This window comes from Pezoporus flaviventris, unplaced genomic scaffold (genome assembly GCF_033815535.1).
Source record: "Pezoporus flaviventris isolate CSIRO_AGI_PZ_B2104156 unplaced genomic scaffold, CSIRO_AGI_Pfla_v1 ptg000078l, whole genome shotgun sequence".
NCBI classification, from domain to species: Eukaryota; Metazoa; Chordata; class Aves; order Psittaciformes; family Psittacidae; genus Pezoporus; species Pezoporus flaviventris.
In genome coordinates this window covers 5548969-5576379 of record NW_026892626.1, presented here as the reverse complement: position 1 = coordinate 5576379, position 27411 = coordinate 5548969, and the positions used below count along the sequence as shown (strand labels likewise).

At 42.7% G+C, this 27411-nt stretch overlaps 1 protein-coding gene across 3 annotated transcripts; it reads right to left on the bottom strand.

Annotated features, from left to right (window-relative positions):
- Positions 1 to 5667: 5667 nt before the first annotated feature.
- Positions 5668 to 25541, bottom strand: TMEM114 (transmembrane protein 114). 3 transcript variants are annotated; one of them, XM_061473605.1, is made up of 5 exons: positions 25328 to 25541; positions 24329 to 24409; positions 15312 to 15449; positions 12449 to 12688; positions 5668 to 6618 (listed from the first exon to the last, which is right to left on the bottom strand). In XM_061473605.1, exons 1-4 carry the CDS (start codon positions 25509 to 25511, stop codon positions 12456 to 12458), a joined length of 636 nt encoding a protein of 211 aa, XP_061329589.1. In that variant the 5' UTR covers positions 25512 to 25541; the 3' UTR covers positions 5668 to 6618; positions 12449 to 12455. The 3 variants fall into 3 exon arrangements, with proteins under 3 accessions (XP_061329589.1, XP_061329588.1, XP_061329590.1); XM_061473604.1 differs by lacking the exon at positions 5668 to 6618 and having other exon boundaries at positions 12098 to 12688; XM_061473606.1 differs by lacking the exons at positions 5668 to 6618; positions 15312 to 15449 and having other exon boundaries at positions 12098 to 12688.
- Positions 25542 to 27411: the final 1870 nt, after the last annotated feature.

The following is a 27411-nucleotide window of genomic DNA, read 5'->3' as shown; positions in this document are numbered from 1 at the left end:
GGGAATGGTGTTATCAGAGGGACTGCTTCTGTACAGTAACATTACATTCATACTTAACAGCTAGCAGTAAGCTGAGCACCCATATTGTGATAATAGTTTATATATGAGCTTGGTGAAATGCCAAGTTATGATTATGTATGTTGCTAAATCCATGTCAAGTGCTAATTTATACTATATCCTTATTTCTTACATAGCAGCACTATTTAGAAGGAAATCACAAGTTAATTTCCAAATTAGTAGAAAATATTTGTATTGGCTTGCAGTGCTTGTATGGGTTGCAGCTAACAGTGCAGGCTGAAATCTCTACATAAAATGAAAGAAAATCTGATGAAAATTATTCAGGCTCTAAATGAGGTTTAGTAAAGTCTTTTATTCAACTTGAGGCAATTGAGGAATACTGCCAGTAAAGATGGTGCAGTACAGAAAAATATATCAGTTACTCCATTGTCACAAAGTCAGTTAGTGGTCAAGTAAATGTTTGGGGATGCACTTGCCGTTTTGGATGGACATGCTGCTTTCTAAGAGCCTTTAGTGTTTTAATACTTGTCATATTGTCTAAATTCCAAAGGAATTAGGAGTTGCAAGGGGATTTGCTATATGAACAGTTTGCTTTCTGTGGGATTTTTTACTGAACTCTTTGGGGCAACTGTTCCCATAGGCAAACCCAAGACAATGGGGTTAATCACCAGGTTAGCTGGTCTTTGAAAGAGAAAGGCTTACCTGTATCAAATTCAGTCCTCTTCCCAAACTGGTGAATATATGGTTCATCAGGCTTTTGGAAATAAAATGGCAGAGAAGCAGCTTTAGAAGTAGTGGGTGTAGGAGTTACTACTCCAATAAAGAATGTAGAATTGCTCAGGGAAGGATTGATGAGCTCTAGACAGTGTGTAGGAAGAGGCCCTTGAAGTTAGAGAGGGCAGTTTGAATAAGACAGATAGCCCAATTGTTATGGTGACAGAGGGTCCTGGTGCACTGCAGTTACTGCCAAGGAGGAGTAAAAGGACTCTCTGGTGACAGGAGAGCAGTAAAGTGAGCCCAAGACAGAACCTGAAGGGCAGGTCTCTGCCCAAGAAGGGCTTGGGAGTGGGAGTATGGTTTTCCTATTGGGCCAAATCAAGGTCCTATCATTTGTGAAGTTTGTCATAGACAGGATGCTCTTCCAAGTCTGCTGGCTACAGCTGTTGTCATGCCTGGATTGTACTATTTATAAACAGAAAGGCAGATAACTCAAATGACTTGTTATTGCAAGTCTTACAAAGTTTGTTCTTCTATGCATTTTGCCTGATAGTTATAAAATTCTTTTTATGTGGTGTTTTTTTTTTCATAATTAAATGCTTCACTGTATAAATATTAGTCAAGTGGGAGCTGTGGCAATAAAAGGTTTATGATGCCAAAGGGTTTTCACAGTACTGAGGAAGCCAACTCCAAAAGACTATGGAAATAGAGACTCCTCCGCAGTGCAATTCAGTTCAACCTCTCTGTATGCTGCAGGCTTTACATACAACATTAGCTTATACATATTTGAGAAGGCCAGGTTGGACAGAGAAATACGTTAGCTCCTTCAGCAGCCAGATGTGTTGTCCAGAAGCATAAGCCATTAGCAAGTGCTGTTCAGCTACTGGCAGATAAATTCTTTTCAACACCTAGGGAGAATTACACTGAGAGAAGCCCAGCCTTCCATGACAAGTCGCATTGCCTTATCCTTGGCAGAAATGGAAAGAGCAAAATAATGAGCCAAAAGCTCTTCATGGAACTGCCTGCCATCCCTCCAACCCCAACCAAGGAGTCTTCTAGCTAGCCTTGAAATGAGTGGTATAAGCAGACTATTACAAGGATTAAGATGCCACTTTTTAATACTTCACTGCTCATCAGCTCTGGCCTGCTCCCTGCCCAGGGAGGTTGTGAATGCTCCATCCCTGGCAGTGCTCAAGACCAGGCTGGACAAAGCCTTGGGTGAGATGGTTTAGTGTGAGGTGTCCCTGCCCGTGGCAGGGGGGTTAGGACTAGATGATCTTAAGGTCCTTTCCAACCCTAACTATTATGAGCCAGCTTTAGTGTGGGCTCACAGCTCAGAAAGCCAACCGTATCCTGGGCTGCACCAAAAGGAGCGTGACCAGCAGGTCAAAGGAGGTGATCCTGCCACACTACTCTGCTCTCGTGAGACCTCACCTGGAGTATTGTGTGCAGTTCTGGTGTCCTCAACATAAAAAGGACATGGAGCTGTTGGAACAAGTCTAGAGGAGGGCCACGAGTATGATCAGGGGACTGGAGCTCCTCCTGTATGAAGACAGGCTGAGAAAGTTGGGGCTGTTGAGCCTGGAAAAGGGAAGGCTGCATGGAGACCTCATAGCAGCCTTCCAGTATCTGAAGGGGGCCTATAGGGATGCTGGGGAGGGACTCTTCATTAGGGACTGTAGTGACAGGAGAAGGGGTAATGGGTTAAAACAGGGGAAGTTTAGATTGGATATAAGGAGGAAATTCTTTACTGTTAGGGTGGTGAGGCACTGGAATGGGTTGCACAGGGAAGTTGTGAATGCTCCATCCCTGGCAGTGTTCAAGGCCAGGTTGGACAGAGCCTTGGGTGAGATGGTTTAGTGTGAGGTGTCCCTGCCCATGGCAGGGGGGTTGGAACTGGATGATCTTAAGGTCCTTTCCAACCAAAACCAGTCTGTGATTGTATGATTCTATGCTCTTGCACCACAGCTAAGAGCACTTTTTTAAGGAGGTGCTCTACCCTAGTAATTTGGCTTGGAAGAATTACAGATGTGTCTGAGCAGTCTATGCAGAGGTATATTTGTAGATCAGGAGTGGACAATGGTGCCACAGTTCCCAGGAAAGGAAGACTGAATCTAGTAAATGTGAGAGGGTAGAGTTGGTCTCTTTTACTTTGACAGTTGTTGCATAGTTTCAAAATTGAACAATGTCGTGGTGTATCTCACTGAAGTTGCTCAGCTCCCACTGAAAGCAGAGCTTCCTGACTTTGTTTGGAAAAATGTTTTTATTGAGGGGGGTAAAGAAATTAAGTGCCACAGGATAATGTAGCGTGCTGTTTCCTGCAGAATGCCTCTGATATTTTCTGGACTGATCCTGAGGTCTGTCCCTTTCAATTGTTCAATTATTAGACAGTCAGTCTTATTCAGGAAGTAAGCCATCATATACACCACTTGTAACACCACTTGTGACCAGTCCCCTACTGGATTTAATTCCACTCACTGCCACATCTTTGGTTTGGCCGTACAGCCAGGTTTTTACACAGTAAACAACGCACCCATCCTAGCCATGAGCAGCCAGTTTCTCCACAAGAATGCTGTGGCAAATGGTGTCAAAGGCTTTACCAAAGTCTAGGTAGACAACATCCACAGCTTTTTCCCTTATCCACAGAGTGGGTCACCTTGTCATAGAAGGAGATCAGGTCAGTCAAGCAGGGTCTTTCATAAATCCATGCTGGCTGGGCCTGATCACATGGTTGTCCTGTATGTGCTGTATGGATGGAAATGAATGGTTTCTTCCCAAATACAGTCAACTGCTCAGTGTAGCCATGAGATGTCAGTAGAGACCGCTCTTTCCATGCAAACCATCATAAAACAGAAAATGCCTCTCAAGTCAGAGCATTCAAACTATGATTACAAGCAACACAAATGCCAAAGTGGGACGTGACCCAGCAGTACACACTGTCATTAATAATATGCATCCAAAGACTGAATGTGACATTGATATGGCTGCTCAAGGGACTGGCAAACAGGGAAAGAAAAGTTTGAGGGCCTAATTAGGGTTAAAGCTGATGTGTAAAACATAGGAGAAAGCTACTACAGTAAAACAGCACAGTAACATTTCAGTAAAAGCAAAAAGATCTTATTTTTTGTAACCTAACTGGAACACAATCCAGTAAAGACCTATAACTTAACCCAAGGGTAACAAAACTCTGGGGTTGAACGTGGTTTTCAAGGTAGTTTTGTCTGGCCAAGAACATCTGACCAAATTCTTGTGAGCTTGCAATTGCTGGGCTAACAACTGTGCCCACTTAGCAAACAAACTGGGGTTCCTGAGGCACAGAACAGTCACAGAACAGTCTCTCGTAAACATGGTTATAACAGTTCTAGGGATGTTTGATTCTCTAGTACAGAGCCAGAGCATTCATTCTAACCTTTCTGATCCTTAACTGGGGCAACTTAAGTCTGTCAATGAAAAAACAGCAGTCAGGAGGCCAAGTGACGTGTTTTTTGTGGATATATCTTGGCTAACTATGAACTGATTCGCTGCAAGGAATTTACAAAATGAATCAGGGAAAAGAATATATCTGTATTCACGAAGTTGACTCAGATTTCTTTAGATTTTGTTTTCAGTTTTAAATAGCTGAGATCACTGGATTTCATTTGCAAAACAATACAAAATAAGTAATAAAATTGGAGGCCTAGATTACTTGAGATCCCAAAGCGTCAATCAAGCTTGGGAAAATCTAAGTCTCTTGGATCTGTCTTGTGGGCCAGTTCCAGTTTCCCTTAACAGCTTCAGTAGGCAGGCACTCCATGCTTTGCTGTGGTCACCTTAGTGGGGAGGTTCTGGGTAGATTTTGGCTCTCCTCTGCTGCTGACCAACTAGGCATATACAGAGCATGTCCTTTTGGATCTCCCTCCTGCCATCCTTTCAGATTTGGGAGAAGGAAATTACAAATCACATGTGTCTGCATAGGGTCAGTCAGGTTGTACTGGGTTTGCTTGGCAAGGCTGGAGGGAGAGGGGACACAAGGGTGGCTTCTGTGAGAAGCTGCTTGAAACTTCCCCACATGTCCCACAGAGCCAGTGCCAGCCAGATCCAAGACAGACCCTCCACTGGCCAAGGCCGAGCCCATCAGTGACAGTGGCGATGCCTCTGGGATAATATATTTAAGAAGAGGAAAAAGTGTGCAGGAGCTATTGCAGCTGGGAGAGATGAGTGAGAATATGAGAGCAACAGCTCTGCAGACACCAAGGTCAGTGAAGAAGGAGGAGGAGGTGCTCCAATCGCAAAAGCAGACCATGGTAACCCAGGCTGTCTCCTGCAGCCCATGGAAGTCTATGGTGGAGCAGATACCCACCTGCAACCCATAGAGGTCTATGTTGAAGCAGATATCCACCTGCAGCCCACAGAGGTCCATAGTGGAGGAGATATCCACCTGCCGCCTATGGAGGACCCCATGCAGGAGCAGGGGGATGCCTGAAGGAGGCTGTGACCCCATCAGAATCCTGCTCTGGAGTAGGCTCTTGGCAGGACCTGTGGCCCTGTGGAGAGAGGAGCCCACACTGGAGCAGGTTTGCTGCAGGACTTGTGACCCTGCAGGGGACCCACACTGGAGCAGTCTGTTCCTGAAGGACTGCACCCATGGAAGGGACACATGCTGGGGTAGTTCATGAAAAACTGCAGCCTGTGGGAAGGACTCACGTTGGAGAAGTTCATAGAGGACTGTCTCCTATGTGAGGGACCCCACGCTGGAGCAGAGGAAGAGTGTGAGGAGCCCTTTCCTGAGGAAAAAGGAATGGCAGAAGAAACATGTGATAAACTGACTACAACCTCCATTCCCCATTCCCCTGTGCCACTGGTGGGGGAGGAGGTAGAGAAAATCTGCATTGAAGTTCAGCCTGGGAAGAAAGAAGGGCTGGGGAGCAATGTTTTTAAGATTTGGTTTTATTTCTCATTATCTGCTGATTTGATTGACCCACAACACAGGTCTATGGGCTTTGGACCAGTGATCAACAAATACATGGAGCTATTTTAACTGAAGCTGTGCCAGAACCAACAATGTCCTCTTGCTCTTCAGAGGCAGGTAATTCTCACCTACTCCCACAGGAGCTCCCACAGCACAGACCCAGACTAAATCCTTGTGGTTTCATGTCCACATTATATTCACCAGCATCTCCTCTAAATGTGTGCCATTTCTGCACTTTTTTCATCCTCAAGGATCCCTTTGACCTCCCCCATCCCTCTCTGCCACCCCTTGAGGAATTCTTTGAATTCGTGACTAGTATTGTCCAGTAGCTCTGTGTACTCTAACCATTCAAACAGTACTGCTTGCTCAGTACATATGTTTTTCTTCAATTTAAATGAAGCCAATTGCCTATGAGTTTGCAATTCACTAGAAAATAATGGCAACAGTCAGTGTCTTCATCTCAGTAACACATTTTGGGGAAAACACAGCAAAGAACTGGGTATAAAATAAACATTAGCTTCACCAAGAGGAAGATTATAATGTCACTTGTACCAAATTACATGAGGTCCTTTCCAGGATATCTTCTCTTTCTAGCATAATTCTTCAAAATGTTCAAAGCTAATTTGACTATTCCAGACCATCTTTTTTAATTTGTATTCAGGCCAAATTTCAGAGAAATTCAGGGGTTATACAAATATTCAGGAGCAGATGACACTCTTTATTACCACTGTACCAGATCTTGCAGGAAGTCAGAATTAGAAGTTTAGGAAAGCCATGGAAATGAGAATTGCTCTAATTCAATAACAAATTCATTGGCTTTCTAAATTAGATTTGATCACGTGACTATTTTATATTGTAGCCGCATAAATATCTTATAAATACCTACCACATGTGACACAGGCACTTCAAAAGCACATGCAAACTGTACAATAGATCTGCAAAAAAAGTTAAAGAAAAATATATATCTTGGATCTTCCATGTCTTAGTAAATAATTCCCAGCTCTGAGAAGTCGTTTTATTTAATTTTACAACATTCAAAACCACTGGAAAATAACACCTGTAATAAATATTCAAAAAATAACTCAGATGGTATTTTACTGTTACAGTTTTCAGTAACATCCAAGTAACACCATACAAATTGCATTATAAATAGCTTCACCAGCACCAAAACATAGAAATATCACATTTTACATAATTTACTTCAGCACATAGAATTTAGGATACAAAGGATTTTTTTCTTACTCTTCTTACAGCTCTGATTTGACACGCTTTAACTTGTAAAATGACTCAATTACACAGTCTCAGCACAAGGCAAAATGGAAGATACGCAAAAACCAATGTGGGAGCAGGTGAGAATTACAAAATTGTACTGTCTACTCACAGAATTTCTACTGCTCAGTCTATTCAGGACTTGCTTCATCCCGATAACAAGCAAGGTGTGCCAACTAAGGTCTTGGACTGAGATTCAGAAACTCTGGTTTCAAGTGACCTTGGACAGTTTTTCTGCCTCTGTTCTCCATTCACAGCATGGCACTAATAATGTTTCCTTATATCTCCAGAGACTGTAAGGCCTCAGAAGCGCCCTGCCACTATCTTTTTGTAAAGTAATTGGTACTGTGTGAGTAAGATTAAGAGCTGAGCTCCATAAGAGTAAATGTGCAAACTTTAACACAAGACACAATGATGAAATTGTTCTGATATTTAACAGAGGTAGGTAAATGATGCCCTTTGCGCTACTGGGAAAAGCACAAGGGACTTGCCCAGTGACACAGTGTGCCTTGCTGACACGGCTCTTGAGCCACAGTCGTGAACAGTGATATGCTGAAGTCCTCCAGAAATACATGGTCTAACAGAAATGTAGCGGAGCTGTTAACACATCCAAGTCTTTATTGAAAGCCATAGCAGGCAGGGGAAAAATTCTTCCTTAACTTCAGTAGGCAGTGAAGTAAATTTTGTCTTAAACACTTATTACCCAGAGGAAAAACTCATTAAGAAAACCCAGACTTCTTGGCAGCTAAGATGAAAACACAGGTATTCTGTGTTTCCAGTTTATGCCAAAAGTTTTCAGCACAAGTTAAGCATATTCTAGCACAAAGCATGTGAACAAATTTCATTAAAAAGAAGCACTGTCAAAATTGCTACATAAAAAGTGGGAAATGCATCAGATTTGTCTTCTGCACTACAGAACTGAAAAAGCAGGCAGTAATAAGCTGAAACTGGTAAGTGTATAGCCTGAGCAACTGAAAGACTGTGGCTGGCTAAGTAGGTACTTAAAACATCTGGAAAAGAACCTGTATCTTTCTCTTGCAGTACATTCCCCACTGCACTACACTTGAGAATTTCACCATCATAGTCACTACTACATGGCTTTCTGGGTTGCAAGCACACACTGCCAGTTCATGTTGAGCTTCTTGTCAACCAGCACCACCAAGTCCTTCCCCTCAGGGCTGCTCTCAATCCATTCTCCACCCAGTCTGTAGTTGTGCTTGGAATTGCCCAGCCCACATGCAGGACCTTGCACTTGGTCTTCTTGGACTCCATGAGGTTTGCACGGTCCCACCTCTTGAGCATGTCCAGGTCCCTCTGGATCCCGTCCTTACCCTCCAGTGTATTGACCACACCATGCAGCTTGGTGTTGTCAGCAAATTTACTGAGGGTGCCTCAAGATCACACTCTCTACCACAAGGTAGCCATCTCAAAGCACCTCTGCTGGTAGAAGCTGCCAACATGCCTGGAATCCTACAATGCACACTTATCAGGACTCTCAGAAATGTAACCAAAAGCTAAGTGAGCCGTGCATACCAGCCTGTCCCTTAATTCGCACCCACAGACTTTCCACTTGGTCCTCATCTGCCCCTGGACAGAACTCAATGCACTCTTCAATACCCTCTAACCAGCTTCAGAGAAGTAACCAAAAGCTAAGTGAGCCGTGCATACTGGCCTACAAGGTATAGCTGGTTAGAGGGTCTGGTAATGGGATGGCTGGTTAGTGGGTCTGGAGCGCAAGTGGTGTTTGCCTCCATACCTGTTACAAGCAAGGGCGAAGAGATAAATAGGAAGAGACTGCAGATTAATGTATGGCTATGGGACTGGTGCCAAAGGCAGGGGTTTGGGTTTTTCAATCATGGGCTGCTATATGAGACACCTGGTTTGCTGGTGGCAGGTGGGATACACCAGACCCAGAGGGGGAGAAGGTTTTTGGGGCAGGAGTTAGCAGGGCTCATTGACAGGGCTTTAAACTAGATATGAAGGGAGAAGGGGAGATAACTGGGCCTGTTAGGGACAAGCCCAAGAGAAACACGCTAGGGCCTGAAGGAGGGTGGACTAGGGAGGACTCTCAATCTGTTGTTTCATTTGAGGGAAAGGAGAGTTGTTTAGACCCTGTCCCGCAGGGGAAAAAGGGTACCAGGGCAAGAGTTAGCAGAGCTCAGTCACAGAGCTTTAGGTTAGATTCAAAGTGCAAGGGGGTTGTAGCTGGGTTTCAACTAGTGGGGCATTGTTCTAGTATGAATGAAGACCAGAAGGCCTCCCACCTCCCAAGGGTGCCACTAGCGTGCTCTGCTCGCTCCCTGAGATGCCTGTGCACCAATGCACACAGCATGGGGAATAAACAGGAGGAGTTAGAAGTCTGTGTGCGGTCTAAAGGTTATGACCTGGTGGCAATTACAGAGACATGGTGGGACAGCTCACATGACTGGAATGTGGTCACGGACGGCTATGTCCTTTTTAGGAAAGATAGGTCAGCAAAGTGAGGTGGTGGAGTCGCTCTTTATGTGAGAGAGAGACTAGAATGTATTGAGTTCTGTCCAGGGACATATGAGGACCAAGTGGAAAGTCTGTGGGTGCAAATTAAGGGACAGGCTGGTACGGGTGGCACAGTTGTGGGGGTCTATTATAGACCTCCTGATCAGGACAAAGGAGTTGATGAGGCTTTCTACAGGCAACTGAAAGCAGCCTCACAACTACATGCCTTGGTCCTTATGGGGGATTTTAACTACCCTGATATTTGCTGGAAGACTTACACAGCCAGTCATTCACAGTCTAGGAGGTTCCTCCAGTGCATTGATGATAACTTCTTAATGCAAATGGTGGACGAACCAACTAGGAGAGGAGCACTGCTGGATCTGGTACTCACCAACAAGGAGGGTCTGGTTGAAGCGGTGATGGTCAATGGCAGCCTGGGCTGCAGTGACCATGAGATGGTGGAGTTTAGGATCCTGCGTGGGAGGAATAGAATACCTAGCAAGGCCACATTTCTGGATTTCCGAAGGGCAAAATTTGGCCTCTTCAATCAATTGCTAAGGGAAGTATCATGGCAAAGGGTACTAGGTGGTAAAGGGGCTCAAGATAGTTGGTCAGCATTCAAGGACCACTTCTTCAAAGCTCAGGATCAGTGTCCCAGTGAGTAGGAAGTCAAGTAGGGGAGCCAGAAGACCAGCATAGTTAAACAAGGAACTGCTGGGCAAACTCATATGGAAAAAGAGAATCTATGGATTATGGAAGGAGGGGCTGGCCACTTGGGAGGAATATAGGACAGCTGTTAGAGGATGTAGGGAAGCAATTAGGACAGCTAAGGCCTCCTTGGAACTTAATCTGGCAAGTCGGGTCAAGGACAATAGAAAGGCCTTCTTCAAATACATAGCGAATAAAACTAACACAAGAAGCAGTATAGGCCCGCGGCTGAATGAGGTGGGTGCCCTGGAGACAGAGGATATAAAGAAGGCAGAGGTGTTGAATGCCTTCTTTGCCTCTGTCTTTACTCCTGCAGACTCTCCCCGGGGGACCCAGATTCCTATAGCCCTGGAAGGAGTCAGGATAAAGGAGGAGTTTGCTTTGGTAGATGAGGATTGGGTTAGGGATCAGTTAAGTAATCTGGACATCTATAAATCAATGGGTTCGGATGGAATACACCCGCGGGTGCTGAGGGAGCTGACAGAGGTCATTGCTGAGCCACTCTCCATCATCTTTGGTAAGTCGTGGGAAACAGGTGAGGTGCCTGAGGATTGGAGGATGGCAAATGTCACGCCGGTCTATAAGAAGGGCAAGAAGGAGGACCTGGGTAATTATAGACCAGTCAGCCTTACCTCCATCCCTGGAAAGGTGATGGAACAACTTATTCTTGACACCATCTCTAGGCATATCAAGGATGAGGGGGTCATTAAGAGCAGCCAACATGGCTTTACCAAGGGGAAGTCATGTTTGACCAACCTTATAGCCTTCTATGAGCAAGTAACTAGGTGGATGGATGATGGTAGAGTGGTAGATGTGTTTTTTCTTGATTTCAGTAAGGCATTTGATACTGTCTCCCACAGCATCCTCATAGATAAGCTAAGGAAGTGTGGGCTTGATGATCAGGTAGTGAGGTGGATCGAGAACTGGGTGGAAGGAAGAAGGCAGAGAGTTGTGGTCAATGGGGCAGAATCTAGCTGGAGGTCTGTGACTAGTGGAGTCCATCAGGGGTCGGTGCTGGGACCAGTGCTGCTTAATATTTTCATCAACGACCTGGATGAGGGAACTGAATGTACCCTCAGCAAGTTTGCTGATGATACTAAACTGGGAGGAGTGGCTGACACACCAGGGGGTTGTGTTGCCATTCAGTGAGACCTGGACAGGCTGGAGAGTTGGGCGCAGAGGAACTTGATGAAATTCAACAAGGGCAAGTGTAGAGTCTTGCATCTGGGGAAGAACCCCATGTACCAGTACAGGTTGGGGGCTGACCTGCTGGACAGTAGTGAAGGGGAAAGGGACCTGGGGGTCCTGGTGGATAGGAGGATGACCATGAGCCAGCAATGTGCCCTTGTGGCCAAGAAGGCCTATGGCATCCTAGGGTGCATTAGAAAGGGTGTGGTTAGTAGGTCAAGAGAGGTTCTTCTCCCCCTCTACTCTGCCTTGGTGAGGCCGCATCTGGAATAGTGTGTCCAGTTCTGGGCCCCACAGTTCAAGAAGGACATGGAATTGCTTGAAAGAGTCCAGCGCAGAGCTACAAAGATGACTAAGGGAATGGAACATCTCTCTTATGAGGAGAGGCTGAGGGAGCTGGGTCTCTTTAGCTTGGAGGAGACTGAGGGGTGACCTCATCAATGTTTACAAATATGTAAAGGGTGAGTGTCAGGATGATGAAGCTAGGTTTTTTTCAGTGATGTCCAGTGATAGGACAAGGGGCAATGGGTGTAAACTGGAGCATAGGAGGTTCCATGTGAACATCAGGAAAAATTTCTTTACTGTGAGAGTGACAGAGCACTGGAACAGGTTGCCCAGGGGGGTTGTGGAGTCTCCTACTTTGGAGATATTCAAGGCCCACCTGGACAAGTTCCTGTGTGATGTACTCTAGGTTACCCTGCTCTTGCAGGGGGGTTGGACTAGATGATCTTTTGAAGTCCCTTCCAACCCTTAGGATTCTGTGATTCTGTACTCTGAGGCACTTCACTGGGACAGCTGAAAGGAGAAAAGAAAGCAAGATATCTGCCTGTTCTAAGCAATGGTTTGAGATGCCGTATTTGCTGACAGATGAAACTATTTTGGAGATGCTAACACTGCAATGTATTTTCTTCTAAAGTCATAAGAGTTTCCTTATTGACAACACTTCGTATGTTTTACTGATTTATCAGAATCTTTGTTTTTTGTAGCTAACTGTGAGGAAAAAGGTTTATGGCAGCTGACAAGAAACTCAGTCACAGCCTTGCCAATTTTATTACCCCTAGTGACCAGATGGACCAAGCAATCCACACTTCTAGGCTCTGTGGCGTTCTGATGCTGCAATGATACCTGTTGCTCATAACACCTGTTCACGTCGTTGTTTCAGACCCACAACTCTTGCTGCCAGGAGAAACACAGCCCCAGTGAGCACTTCTGCGACAAAGGAGATCCAGACTAGTGCCAGTGACCAGCCAAACCTGATGTCAATTTCTACCAGGAGATCCTTACTCCTCAGGAGGCAGACAGCTTCTTTGAAGGCAGCAGCTGAATATGCAATATAAACACTGATCCCAGTAAGTGTAACAAGAGCTGGGAAAGAAAAGCATATTCAGCTAGTTAGCATCCACTGCAGAAATTAAAAACAATTAACTGGGTATCTCCTAGGGCTTCTTTGTCAATCCTTTCTATCTACCCAAGCTAGGTAACTAGCTAGCCTGTTTAGCTCTGAAATCTAGCTGAGGCTGTTTTCTGGGGATGAGTGAGGGGGAAGTAAAGCGACAGTTATTTCTGTCCACTGAGTTTAACGTGTTCTCAGTGTTAAATACTGAATCAAAATGTGTAACAGCAAGCCTCCCACAATAAAAATATAGTCATGTGTTTTACAGATATCTAATGCATGTACATTTCCAGACTGTATTATAAAGCATCCTGATTTCTCATTGCTGTGCACCACGTGCAGTTATGTACTTCCACGCAAGAAAGCCCAGAGATTGCCTCTGGAGACAGAGATTGTCGCATTTCAGGTCAGTGATCTGAATTTACGATGTTTTCTAATTTTGGGTATCACAAGTTCTGAGTGTTTAATGTACATGTGTCTGTCTTTACTGTCTCCTCCCACCAAGTGTTGTGGAGTCATGACTATTAATCACTTCCAAATAATTGAGCAAAAGACATCCTTGGAGCAGACTAAAAATAAGTTAATAAAGCCAGATGTTTTCAGAATGAAAGCACTGTAGAGCAACTAGCAAACTTAGGGAATAGCACATCTAGCACAGGTACATGCTACATCCTGGGCCTGGCACCTATGTTACTCAAAGGACATACGTTAACGAAAGTCACAACTTTACTGGATCAGTGGCAGGCAACGTGATAGAAATGCCCTGGATTAAAGGACCGTAGCCAGGGCAAAATAGATCCTGGAATACTTGTAGGACAAGATAGTGTCTTATCTGATTCTGAGATAAATTTTGGTCTAGCTTTTTGCTAAATCACAGTGTAAGTCTAGACGAGTTTGCATTTTTGGCAGAAAGACAAGTTTGAGTAGAGGCAAACCAAGACAGAAGAGTATTGGGTTATCCAACAGTCAAAATTCATACTCATATTACTGTTTTTAACCATGCTGTGGTGACTGTACCTTATTCTAGTCCTCTGCAAGGGTGAGGGGAGAAATCACTTTATACCTTTTGCCAGCAGAAATGGAAATGACTGTTTTGTTGACATTTTCAACAAGGTATGCCAAGGTCTGTGATCCCCTTAAATGTGGCTGCATTTCAACAAAATGGGGAAGCAAAATGAATGTCCTGGGGTGTGGAACAGTTCTGGTACTTTAGAAAAACCGCAGGTTTCTGAAATTGCAGCATAAAATATTTCTTTCTGCTGAGATAACTATCTAATCAATACTGAACTTTGTGAACTAGAATATCCTACACAACTGTGCATACCTGTTACATGCATCAAGCCTCAGTGCAGTTGAAAGAGCTGAGCAATACCACCTGAGCAGGAAGAGGGTCTGGTGTCACATCAAAGTGCCCCCTGCAGTCACTCTGTTTATGCTGTCCTGGGAAACAGCACTAGCTGCAACTTGAAAACATGTTCAAGCGCTCCTCTCTTACTACCGTCTTTGTGTTTCCTTTCCCCCTTTGCAACCCCAAGGGTGCTAGAAAGGCATAGTACTCCACTCCTCAGCAGGGTAATCATGCTTTGCACTTCATGGCTTTTCATTTTTCACTTACTATTTGGAGTAGTTTCCAAACAGCCTAAGCCTTTTTAGTGAATACAGCTTTCTGATGTTCTAAGGAAATAGAGCTTACTTTTTCTTTTTGAAGAAGAAAAGCATAATGGAAGATGGTTGGTCTTTGTAAGAGCATTTCAGACTAAAAGGTCATTCAAGACTTTGAGACAGCAGCATTTGCTTTCAGCAATCTCTTAGCATTCTTTTCTTAGAAACAGGGATTGTATGATCAGGTTGCGAGGGCCAATACCGAGGATCCCCTTTTCTGCTGGGAAAAATTTCTGTGTAAGTTACATCGTGAAACAGTACTGAAAATCTATTTGGAGAAGAAAAGGGAAGTGGATTTAAGCCCAGTTTTTCTACTTTGACAGAACATTTTTAATTTCATAAAGGAATTGGTTTTGGTTACAGCAAAAATAATAGAACACAAAATGTAAAAGAATTTTAGCAGCTTCAGATTGAAATGTTACACTCCAACTAAAATAACTCTTTGGGGTTTCCTTTTGTGACCCGAAGTCTGGGGACTCCTCTCTAGTTCAAAGCTGGCACTGAATCTGACCCAGAAATGCCTACCAAGGCCCTTTTGAGGGTCAAGTACCTTTGAAAAATGTCAGTTTTCTTAATAGTTTTAAGATCTGTGCAAGTCTATCGAACCCTATGCTTTACTAATTACAAAGTCACTCCTCCATTACTCCATTACCATGTCTGTGGAGAATTTGGGTACTGCGCTGAGAAGGTATTGTATCTTCTGTGTCCACAAGGATATATGATTGTGTGTGATTATTTGTTTTTCCTGACTCTGAGTGGCAACTTTCTATTCCAGAACCCTGTCAGGAGCTGAGCAGACCAAGTAAATGAACACCAGCATTATTCTGAAAGTAAATTCTTGCTTAGCTTTTTTTCCCAGGAAGACAAAGCGATGTTTCCCAGATAAAATGTCTTCTTATTTAAAACAGTAAAGACAGGAGTCTGATATAGTACCTCCAAAAAGAAAGAGCAGTCCTGTCATTAGAAGTAGTAGGTAGGCCCTGGCAATAATACTGATGAATCCAGTCATTCCTCCAAAAATCATCAATATCAGGCTGAGAGGCATCAGGATGACAAATGTTCCGTGCATATCTGAAGAAAAATTAAGAATTTTAGTATTTTATTATGGTATCATTGGATGTAGTAATAATTATTGAGTGCAGAGCCCCTGAAAGGATCAAAGCCTTATTCTGTGCTGCAAAAACAAGGAGGTGGACAATCTCTTGAGTTTTCAGTTAGCAGGACAAATAAATGGTATGGAGAAAAAGGTAAGATACAGAGTGAGCCTTTCACAGGACCACAGCCTGCGTTTCAAAGAGAGACCACAAATATAAAGGATATGCCTACATGGATATATTTAGGCAATTAAACTGTTCCCAGATATTAAACCTAGCTGGATAACAGAAGATGCATTGCATATCAGGTAGTAACTGACAGCCTTAATAAAAAGTAGCCCTGGCTATCTGAATCATACAGAGCACAGTGAGTGGCATTGTTCTCTTCTGTGTGGGTAGTGAGATCCAGCATATATTTTGGTTAAACACTTTCTTTTCTGTCACGTGTCCTCTGCTGAACGGATCTAGCAAATTGTTGACCTTTTCCTTTGTTGAAGCTGACCATCAGCTAGAGGTAAATTTCCCCATCCAGCTCTGATTCTATGTCTGTCATTGTTTTCTACAGCAGCTTCACTAAGTACATTAACCTATTCTCATTGCTTCCTCTCATGCTAAATGTTTTACATTAATCTTTCTTGATCGCTACAACATTTTAATAGCTGTGTAAACAGAGGGCTGCTATGTATTTTTTCATATCACACCATTTTTTCCATCATAAACCATCTTTGTGTCATTGCTCTCTCTCATGCAATCCATCAACAATGTTCAACCCAACCTTTTCTAGAATAATAACAAAAAAGTAATTTCAACTTCCAGAACAATTTATTTCATACCAGAATGAAGTGCAGAGTCATGGAGAAAGGAAAACTTAAAATCCATTTGATGAAGGGCTCTAGGCTTTGCTGTCTCATTTAATTTCACAGAGGACAATACACCATTACCTGGCTCCCAAGGAAAAGGAGCCAGTTAAGAGATCACAGTTTGTGTGTGATCAGATTATCAATTTTTTAAGTCACTGTAACTGCCCACTGAATTGGAGATACTGCACCTGCCATGGCTAAGGATCCAGCTTGTCCTCTTCAATAACATTATAAGGCTCAAGCACATACATATCTCTGTCCAGCTGTAGAACCTGGGAAGGTTAGGAAGAGCCTTCACAGGATCAAGGCAGATACTATTAATTTCTTTACTTGGGTGGAATGTGGCTTCAAGACATAATGATTTGTTTTGTGTAGTACAGAACATGCTCACAAGGAAAAATGTGGCAATTGACAAAGTTTCCATTTACGCTTATGCTGATATTATATTCTCATATTTAGTCCCATATATGCCCACATCAGTATCAGCTGATGCTTAGGAAGCATGAATTCAGCATTCTGCATTGAAGGGAGCACTTTCTTTGCTTCTAAATCTGAGGATACTCCCTTCAGCAAAACTGGCCACAGCTGCTGTTGCTGGCTAAGAAACCCAAACCCATAGCAATTCTCAGAAACTAGAAGTCAAATCAACCTTCAGCTGTGTATAAACCAGTATGTTGAAACTGTTTGCAAATCTTAGTTGAATACCAAGAGGAGAAATAGCCATGAAACTTAGTTCAGAAGTGGTTGTCAGGGATTAGATGAGACCTGATATGACAGTATAGAGATGTGGCACACAATCTAGTTCTCATATTCTAGAGAGGCAGCAGAACCAGGATAGTCTTTGGCCTCGTTTTTGCTTCCTGTGGGTATTAGGTCTGATTTTGCTTCCCCAGCATTTTCACATCTATGTGTCCTCTTAGATTTTGTCTTGCAAGTAAGAGGTGAAAAGGGCTTGCAGGAAGGTAGGAGGGTGTAAAATCTGATGCAATTAACATTTTAAAAATATGAATGGTGCAACTCCGTCCTCAGACCTGGCTTTGCTGGGTGGGAAGAAATATAAACAAGGTCATCACTGGGCCTGTGCTTTGTGATTTGCCAGGTGTTCCTCACTAATCAAAGTTGCTGCTAAGAAACTATTCCTCAGGATATTAACTCTAACAGTTGCTGTTTCTCTTACTTTCCTTTTCATGGTGTCATTTCAGCTACTGCAGCTAGGATACCTTAGCCAGGACAAGTGTGGATGAAGGAAATAAAGCTCTGAATGTAACGTTTTGAAGCAAAGGGAAAACAACGCCGTATCAGGCTGTTCTCCTGGGGAGTGTTATAGATTGTGTTAATGATCTGTGACAACTGCATGCAATATCAGAATAACTCTGATTTGTATGCCCTCATCAGTGGAAATCAAGGTTTCAGTGATATCTCAGCTGAAACCCACAGATCCCACTGTGACCAGAGCCTTGCTTTTCCTACACACTGCTGGGATCACATTTCTCATGAATCACCTGCAGCTTTTTAAAAATGAAACATTTAATGGATTGAATTTGGTTCAACAGCACTTGTATCACCTCCAGTGTTCTAGTTCAATACCTAATAGCCATTGGTCCTTCTATGAAATCTGCAACTGTCTGGGAAACTTATTCTAAAATGCTGCCATGGAAACCACTCAGGAATCTGAATTCATGCCGTCTGGCGTATGATATTATGCTTAATTAGAGGGACAGAATTAGTTTATAGAAGAACATGACTTAAAATATCTTTACTGTGTTTCTGTCTTCAATAATCATCTGTGAAAGAAGTTAAAACATTAATTTTGCAGTCATTTTAATGTTTCTTAGTTTGTGTTGAAACACATATATGATGAATTATCCATATTACTGAATTCATTTTGATTCAATTAATCTAGTATTAAAAAAATAACAGCCTAAGTATTTTGCACAAGAAGAGGTATATGCACTTGCCTAGAAAACAGAATTAGTTTCCCACATCTCAATGCCCGAGTTCCCACTCAGTCCAACAAGAAAGATCCTGTAGTTTAATCTTGACAATACTGAAACAAACTGATGAACATTTACAAAACTTTTTTTTTGTAGAAACAATACTTAAATTGCTTGATCTGAATTAATAAAGTTTTACACCAGCTAGCCAAAGCTTTTTTACTACAGGCCTGACCAAATGTCTGTATGAATGACATCTGCAGTGTGTGTCCAGATTTGGCAGACAATTCTAAATTATCACCCAACACAGCTGTTGATGAGTGCTTTGTAACAGAAATCTGTGGAATGAACTAGAAAACGTGAATGGTGTCAAAAGTAATCAACTGCAGCTCTAGCAGTTTTGTTAATCATCTCCTGCTAGTATGCTGGAGCTTGTTTCAGACTAACTTTGGATCTGTTTGCACAGCTTACAGCAAACAGTCTTCAGACATCTAAAATAGTCACCTCATCAGAAATACTCCACAGCCAGCAGCTCTGAAGAGCTTAATTAAGGACTTGTTTGTTTGCCCCAACAGCAACTAAATAGCCAGTTAGAAAGACAAAAGCCTCTATCTGAAACAGAAAGCTGGTAGTAGCTAAAACCAGTGGGACGGCTCTGGAAAGACTTGGTGAAGTCAGGAAGAAACAGTGCAATGAGAAAGCCTGACCTGCTTGCAAGGAAAGAAGGAACTTAGAGAAATAGTGAGCAACAGCGAAGAACTGCTGTCTGTGGCTAAATGTGGGCTTGAACCCAATGGACACAGATGCTTGGATTCCCTCCTCTTCAGTAGAGAAAAGATGATGGTGGAGGAGAGCTCACAGGGTTAGGGTATTCCAAGATAAGTAGCTAAGCTTTAGACTTGTGTTACATGTTTTGGCTTTATGCTTGTCTCATGCAAGAAGTCTGAGCTAAACTGGAAGGCAAACTGCAGACGGCAGAAATAAAATGATGCTGCACTTGGTACAGGTGGACATTGATGAAAACCTTCGATACTAGGAACGGGTAGAATGATAAACATAAGTGATGCATTGTGGTTCACATTCTATTGCTACGGCAGCAAAGAATTTGAAAATGAGAATATTCATCAGAAGTTGTCACTCATTAGGTCTTGGATGCAGTGATGCTAAAGTTATCTTGGATTTCTATGTCTATTTATTGTAATATCTACTGCAAGCACTGAAGCAAGTGCTCCCTGGAACCTCTTTGAAGGAAGAGCAACCACTGTTGCTCTGAAACAAAATAGATCTGTTGAGGTATGCACCTACCATAAAAGTAAGTTAGAATTTCTATGTACATCATTTGGGTCTTATTTCACCCAGTCTCTGAACTAGCTCTTGACGGCTACTCCAGCCCTAGCTGTTTCCTTCTAATTACTTTAAACCAAAAGGAAAAAATACAAAAAACTGTGAATCCCTCATGAAAAATGTAATGGCAGTCAAAGGCATTCTGGGATTATATAATTATAAGCATGTAAATTGGTAAAAATTAAGCAGGATCATAAAGAGTGGGGAGAAGTGTGAAAGCAGCTGGTTGGTGACTGTTACAAGGTCTACATGATGTAAGGGAAATCCAGCCTTGTTTAACTGCACTATTAAACTAATTTTATTGAGGAAGAAAGCAAGGCAGCTGTAACACTGTAATAACTAAGGCATCAGGAACTGCCCCTACTGCAAAGACTGTTTCCCTTCAGGAAGCACCAGCTTGTCTGCAGCCTCAGGGTTCCAGCTACACTGATGTCTAAAAGGGAAAAATTAAAACACTTTGGGCAAAAGAATTTAAGCAGTTGTGCATGGGCAGCTGCACACTTTTTGGTTTTGTAACAAGACAAACATTTTCTTCTAGCCATATATAAGCAGAAACCACATCCATTAACTGATCATCTCTGGAGGTCTCAGGAGTGGAGTACTAAAAATGACTTGTAACAGGAAATCATTCACCAGCCATGATGTTCATGTTACTAACAAAAAAAACAGGGTTGCCAGTGGTTGTCAGCTTTGTGGCAATTTGTTTTTAAACTCTAAAGGGTTGGGGGGGAAGGCACACACACACAAAAAAAAAACAAAACCCTCCTCATGTTAACAAATTTCATTGTGCTTTAAGAAAACCTTAGCTGCCGTTCAGAACATAGAAAGAAGTAATTTTCCTATTACCAAGCAGGGGTCACTGTCCTGCCGTAACAGACACAAAGGAACAGGTTACTTGGGTTTCCAAAAAGTCAAGCTCATAGAACGGTTTTGACGGGATACATTAGTATGCAGCAACCACATTACTTTCTTCTTTTGACAACTCGTCTATCCTGCAGGAAGCACTAAGTCCAAGAGTATAAACTGATTTTAATTAGAAACACTTCAAAATTGTTCATTTTGCAGGGATTACACTCGGGCTGTCTTTAGGTAAATCTATATTGGTATTTACTTCTTATTAACAATACAGACTTTGGTAAATGAAAAATATTTATATTACATAAATGCCCCAAGAGTAACCTTCCCAGTTGGGCTTTGGGTTTGATTTGTTGGGGCGTGGGGGTTTTGGTTGGTTGGTTTGTTTTGGGGTTTTGGGGGGTTGGTTTTTGGTTTTGATTTTATTTCCTTTTTTAAGAATTTTTTTTTTTTAAATCTGCAACTCTTAAGGCAGATTTTTTTAGTTGATTAAAAACTGCCATTCCTTCTATGCACCAATTTCCCTCTCTCTGGACATGATGCTCAACATTTAGATGCCTGAGGAAAATGGCAAAGCTGCTCAGAACTCCTAGTGCAGCTTCCTCTGAAGTCAGAGTGACATCCTTCTTCTACCATGTAGCAAGAGATTGAATTCAGCTCATCATGGAAAGAAGTTGCTCTTTCTGCTTGTCTCTCATGGCTGGCACAGGAGAATGAATGGCAAGACAAGATATCCAAGGTGTCTTTGACAACAGATTTCAGTTTTAAAGGTGACTTTCAGAGGACTATCTTTAATCCTAGTACTTTAATACTAGCTCTTTAATCCCCAAGAGACCTTAATAACTGTCTAAATGGTGAAAAGTGACACTTTTATTTTAATACTGCATGGGACAGAGTAAAATGTACATTTCTAGAAAAAAGAATTTTTTTTAAATGTGGAATTTTCAGAAAAGCTGGTGGTAGGCAGGCAGGTGGTGTATTGTGATGATTTAATCAAATTTAAACCATGCCATCATGTGATCTTTAGTAGGAAAATACTTTTTATGCTCTGGGTTTGAGGGTACACACCATATGTTCAGATGGAGGGAGTGGCAAAAAAGAAATACAAGCTTAAAGTACAGGAGAAGGCACGTGTTTGATCCATTAGAGAAACTGCTGAGGAGTACTCTTGTGATGTGAAAAATACATTGCACTCTCAGGCTTAACAAGACCTAGGTTGATTGCCTGAGTAGTATTGCTGGCAGCACAGAACTTTCATTTGTACACCCTTCTTTTCTTTAGCTTGCCAGTAGCTCTACTTGAAGTCTGCAATAAGCCTAAAAGGAATCTGCTGGGGATGAATAGGAGAGAGATTGGAAATGGGGAGGGAGAGAACGTGAAGGCTTTTCATTCTCTAATGAAAGGTTTGTCTTCTGGCACTGACTAGCACTTCTCTTTCCACTTAGACCCAGCTCTTTGCACTCATACAGACTTTCTCCCATCTTTTTGGCACTTTTGCCTAATTAAGACATGCCAGGAAGAGTATGGGAACTCTGAAGAATGGGGGACAGGATTCTCAATGTGTTACTTAAGCACCTGTGTTAGGAGACAACCCTCCTACATCTTTTTAGGAATAATCAGCATGAAGCATGTTTAATGGTGCCAGAGCTCCTGAAATTCAGCCTGCCAATTTAGCAGTGAGAAATATGGGTGTACAGAGGGACAGAATGAGATTCATTCCACATGAATATGCCTCATAGACACCTGCACAGGCACACACAGAGAAGAAAAGTCATTTCTTAAAGTAACTGATTAAAGTTGTGCGATTAGCCAGTTTGCCCCATACAGCAACACATGAACAAATTACTGTAACTACACTGAAATCCACGATTTCAGAATTGTCCTCTAAAGTTCTAGTTATCTAGTGTTGTAGATGAAGATGAAGGTTTGCCCTATCTGCCAAAATACAATTCAGTGAGCACAGTCAGAAATTAGTTAAGAAAAAAGTGTAAGGCTGAAGTAGAAGGCAATATCTCAGTACTTAAACTTAGATGTCATTTAGATCACGATTCTCTAGAAGTACTGTCGTGGCACTTGCTATGTTCAGCTGCTATTGCTATGAGTCTGTAGCCTCACGACACTGAAACTGCATTGAAGCTGAGCATCCAAGTATCAAGAAGTTCACTCTGTAGGGCATTCAAATCAAACCTTAAGTTCTTTCAGTTAAAGTATCTCTGATTTCTCATCATTTTTATGCAGACTATGCCTACTTATAGTAAAATCTGGAAGTGTCTTTGCAGACCTGAAGTCTTTGTCCAGGAGCCTAAAAATAGTACTTGATGTAAAAGCAAGAGATAAACAAATTCTCTGAGGCTCTGAAGAGTCTGTAAACATAGCTATGAATCCAATTTTTACTCATATTCACTATTTTCTTACATTTCATGACTACCAAAGAGCTGTCCTTTGTTTCCAAGCCAACATAATTTTTATAACCAGAAAAGCTCTGTACAGTCTTTGCTTTTGTTTTTGCAGAATTCAGCTTTCATTGAAGAGTCATAATCTAAAATCTCCTCCCCTGAGGAAAATTACAGATATGAACACAACTTTTGAAATGCTAATAATTTTATCCTGAATTTTTATACTATCTCCAACATAACAGCTGAGATGCCCACACTTAAAACATGATCAGTCTTGCTACTTCCAATTAACATTAAACCCTCAGAGACTTAAGTGATCCTGCAGACAATCATTTTCAGTGATCCTCACAGTTTTCAGCAACATGAAGCAGCTAAGGCCCTCTGTCTTAAGCAAGGAAGATTAAAGAAATGGCACCTTTCAATTTGAAAGCACAGAGAGACAATCTGCTCCTGAGCCTTGAACCTGTCAATATGCGTGTACGACTGTGAAGTAGCCCACCAGGATCTTACTCCTACTTTACCTTTCCAGTTGCTGTTGCAGCACAGCTACATTAACATCAGTACCTCACTGGCTTACTTTGTTACACATACTGCCCTTCTAGCTCTCATCTTCAGAAGCTATTCCAAGAGACTAAAGACACTCTAAGCCTCTCTGAAGGATTGCTCAGGGAAATGGCTGGCTTTGAGGGAAAGAGTACCATTTTAAGACACAGAACAAACGCATATATTCTGCTTGCAAGGGGAAAACAGAGTCAGCGAGGAGAGTGAAGTAAGCAAAAAGTAAGAGTGCAAGTGCATACACAAGCATGTATGAGTGAAGCATTGTGCAGAATATGAGTCAAAGAACGTAAATCAAATTTTTGGACAAGCCTAGAAATATTTGTAAATCTTTAGTTTGGACTTTGTGAAAACATTCTGACATTTACAAATGAATCTAGAGAAAAAGGAGTAAATATCAACCAATGCAGTTAGAAACTTTATGTTTTTGAACACAATGTTCTTCCAAGCCTTTGAACACTGCTTTTAGTCATCTATTTCTTTCCTTAAAATTCCCACATACTTCAAATTTTCTTCAGTGTAAGTAATCACACTGAAAGGGTAGGTAAGTGACTGTCTGAAAGATTTGTTCAAATGTGTGCTTAAGCATTTTCAGTGATCAAACTCTTTTGGGGGGATTTTGAACATTTTTGCCTTTCATTTATGGTAATTTTGCACCTTCCTGAGCCATTCCAGACAGAAACAACTTGCTCCTGGGGAAGAATTTAGCTGAACTTGACATCGACTAGATGGCTATTTTAACAGTAACACCATTTAAATACCACATGCGGTGACAGATATCGTAGAGAAGCAGAAGGAAAACACTACCTCAAAGAACTGCCTCTCTGAATCAGAAATGGGACCTTGTAACGGGCCAAACAGGGAGGGAAGGGTGGATGGAAATGTAGAATTAATATAGAAGTTACTCACATAAAAGCTGTCTGTGTGAACCAGTGATGTTTGCATTCTCTTGCCAGAAAGGGTTTATCAAAGGATAACATTCATTCCTCACTAACAGAGAAGGGAAAAAAACAATGAGAAAAATTAACGCCATAATATCTTATTGCAATATTTCCTCTATTTTTGTGTGTATACATTTGCTCCACAGTAACAGAGAAGGGGAAAAAAAATGAGGAAAAAATTACACTTTATCTTCTTGCAATGTATGGGGTTTTTGCACATACATATACTTCATATAAAATTATCTGTTCTAAAAAAAGTCATTCCTAGGTAGGGAAGGGAAGGAGGGGATTTTCAGCACTCAGCATTGGCCAGCTTCTGACCCCATGGGGCCTGACACTGAAGTCAAGATGGAAAATCTGCTAATTTCAGTGGGGCTAGGGGTACAGCAAAGGGAAGAAGTCCTTTAACCTGCACCCTCTCCTCTTCTCCACTGCAAATAACATCCTTTCTTGCCCTGATGAACATTACTTCTTGTTTTCAATGGAGGAATCAAAACCCAAAGAATATGCCCGGCATACAAACTAAACTAAATGGGGAAAATCCTGTCATATCCACATAAGGCTAATGGATCTATCATTAAAATCCAGAGCACTGAAACACCAAGCAAGACCAAATGCAGTATAATCACTTGGTGAACTTGGTAAATCTTCAGACACTTACCTTTAGTTAGCATAGGATTAAGTTAATTACATTATTTGCAGATACACAACTAATATTATTAACTCTCATATAATTTATATTCATAGTACTTGTTTATATAAATTATATATTACCATTATTTCAATTAATATTCTATATGTTGTTACTTTTTTTATGGCTTTCACCCAGAGCTTTCGCCCCTTAATCCCCCCCTCCCCCGAGTAAGACACAAAAGATCTCTCTTTCCTTCTAAATGGTTCACGCTTATTAAGTAAGTTTGGATTAAAAGTTAACGCAAACGCGGGGCGCCCCGCGCCGCTCACTCACCGCGGCAGGTCCGCCACAGGCCCGAGTGGGAGCTGAGGGCGTCCGTGCCGTTGAGGGACGTCTCCAGCTTGGAGGCATCGATGATGTACCAGAAGTCGGTCGCGATGGCCACCACGAGGAAGACGAAGCTTGACGCTCCCACCAGGGCCACGAGGAGGGACAGGCGGCCCAAGCTCAGCTTCATGCTGCAGCCTCACCGGCACCGGCCGCTCGCGCAGCCACGGCGGGTCCCGCCGCCCGCCCCGAGCCCAGCCCAGCCCAGCCCCGCCCCGCCCGAGCGGCGGGACGCGCAATGGCCCGTCGCTGCTCGCCTGTCGCCGGGCGGAGCGGCGAGCCCTCAATGATCCGGCTTCAGCCCCGGCTCCGCACCGCGACCGGGTCGAGACCGTACCCTGCTCCCGACCTGACCCGGCCCGGCCCCAGCCGCCAGCCCCGGGCGCTGTCCCGGCTCTGTCCCCGCGGGTGTGCGAAGGAATGTGTGTGGGAACGGGGGGCAGCCCTGCGCTCCGCGGCACGGACAGGGCAGCCCTAGACGAGAAGGCTCCTAGAAAGCGATACCTGATAGGACACGCGGGGAGGGCGGTATCCCAACAGCTCATCCAGCTTTGGAACTTTTGGATGGTCTCACCTCAGAAGCTTCCTTATTCCAAACACCGGTGTCCCTGAGGAGAGGAGGGTGCAGAAGCCAAGGTCTGGGAAGCAGTAACCGTGCTGGTGTTCTTGCAGCCTGTTGTCTGTATTTAGAAGACTTCCTCTGTTCTTTGCCTTCCAGATGCCGACCTCAAAGGACAGATCTAATTTGAAAGGTGGTGTGAGTGGAGACAGTCGTGTGGCAATTGCTGCCTGAAGCAGTGATGTCTGTACCCTGCTCGGGATCATTTTCCTGTCAGAATCACCACTGATAGAGAGAAGGATACAAGCAGCATTACCGTCTTCCAAAAACTTCAGAAGGAAGGCAGGCAGTTTCCAATGACATATGCATGATCGCCTAAGCCACATTTCACCTAGCCTCTTGCTTATCTTCAGCCCACTGAAATCTGTTGGATAACAAGGTAATTTGCAGAAGCACAACCTTGTTTTTAAATCTGCAGAGCATTTACTATGGAGTTTTACTGCGTCACTTCGCTTGCATGAAGATACAGTGCAGGTAGGGTCAATAGGGCATCCTGTTTTTCTTACTTGTAATTCACTTCAGCCCTTCCAGAGAATTGCTAAGTAACTCCTAGTCATTAAAAAAAAAAGCATTCTCGTTTATTTTCTAGCATGGACACAGGGCAGGATGTGTGACATCATTACCCATCCATGACAACAAGCTATTGTGAACCAGTAGGGTTTCAGCAGTAGGATCAGTTAAAAGGAAAATACTCTTTGAGAGAGCATTTACTTAAACACAGTAATCATCAGCACTACAGACCACATTTTGTTCTGCAAAAGGTACTTTTGCTGGGATTATAATAGTCTTTCCATTCAGGAATACATTGTTAAGCAGGTATAGCATTACTCTGAGCTTTTGCCATCTCTTGCCTACATCTCCAAGCTGTATTTGTGATATATGAAAGTGCCTATGTAGTTCTCCAAAATAAGCAGCTGTTAGCTTGTTGTAATTGTGACAGTTGGGTAATAGAAGCTGTATGAGGTTTATGAAGCAAGGTGAAATGTTCTGTCACACTAACTGATGCAGTAAGAAAAAATGAACAAGCTTTGGGGCACATGAGTCTTAATTGGGACTCCAAGCTTCTGTTTATTCCAGCTGTATTTGCAGTTACCTGAAAGTTTTATGTAGCCCCACAAACACCATGTATTAGGCAGATGATTTACCACCTGTATTACAAATCTAAACTGGAGGCATTCTTACATCTAAACCACCATGCCACTGCAATGATCAGCCATTGTCACCTCCGAGTTAGAATCAAAAAAAAGCAAAGGGTGTAAAACTGCACGAATATTTAACTCGGTTGGGTCCAAGCTGTTATCAGGCATTGTACAAAATGCTTACCAGTGATCATCTGTGTCCTGGTGTCATGGTTTAAACCCTAGCCAGACAGCTTGTTCACTCACTCCCAGTGAGTGGTGCCGGGCTAAAA

Excerpts from the sequence above, each read along its gene's own strand:
- TMEM114 (XM_061473605.1), bottom strand. The coding sequence starts at position 25,511 with ATGAAGCTGAGCTTGGGCCGCCTGTCCCTCCTCGTGGCCCTGGTGGGA. Across the intron at positions 24,410-25,327 it reads CCTGTGGCGGACCTGCCGCG|TGAGGAATGAATGTTATCCT; the intron begins GTGAGTGAGCGG and ends CTTCTCTGTTAG. Across the intron at positions 12,689-15,311 it reads ACTGCTCTTTCTTTTTGGAG|CTCTTGTTACACTTACTGGG; the intron begins GTACTATATCAG and ends TTTCTTTCCCAG.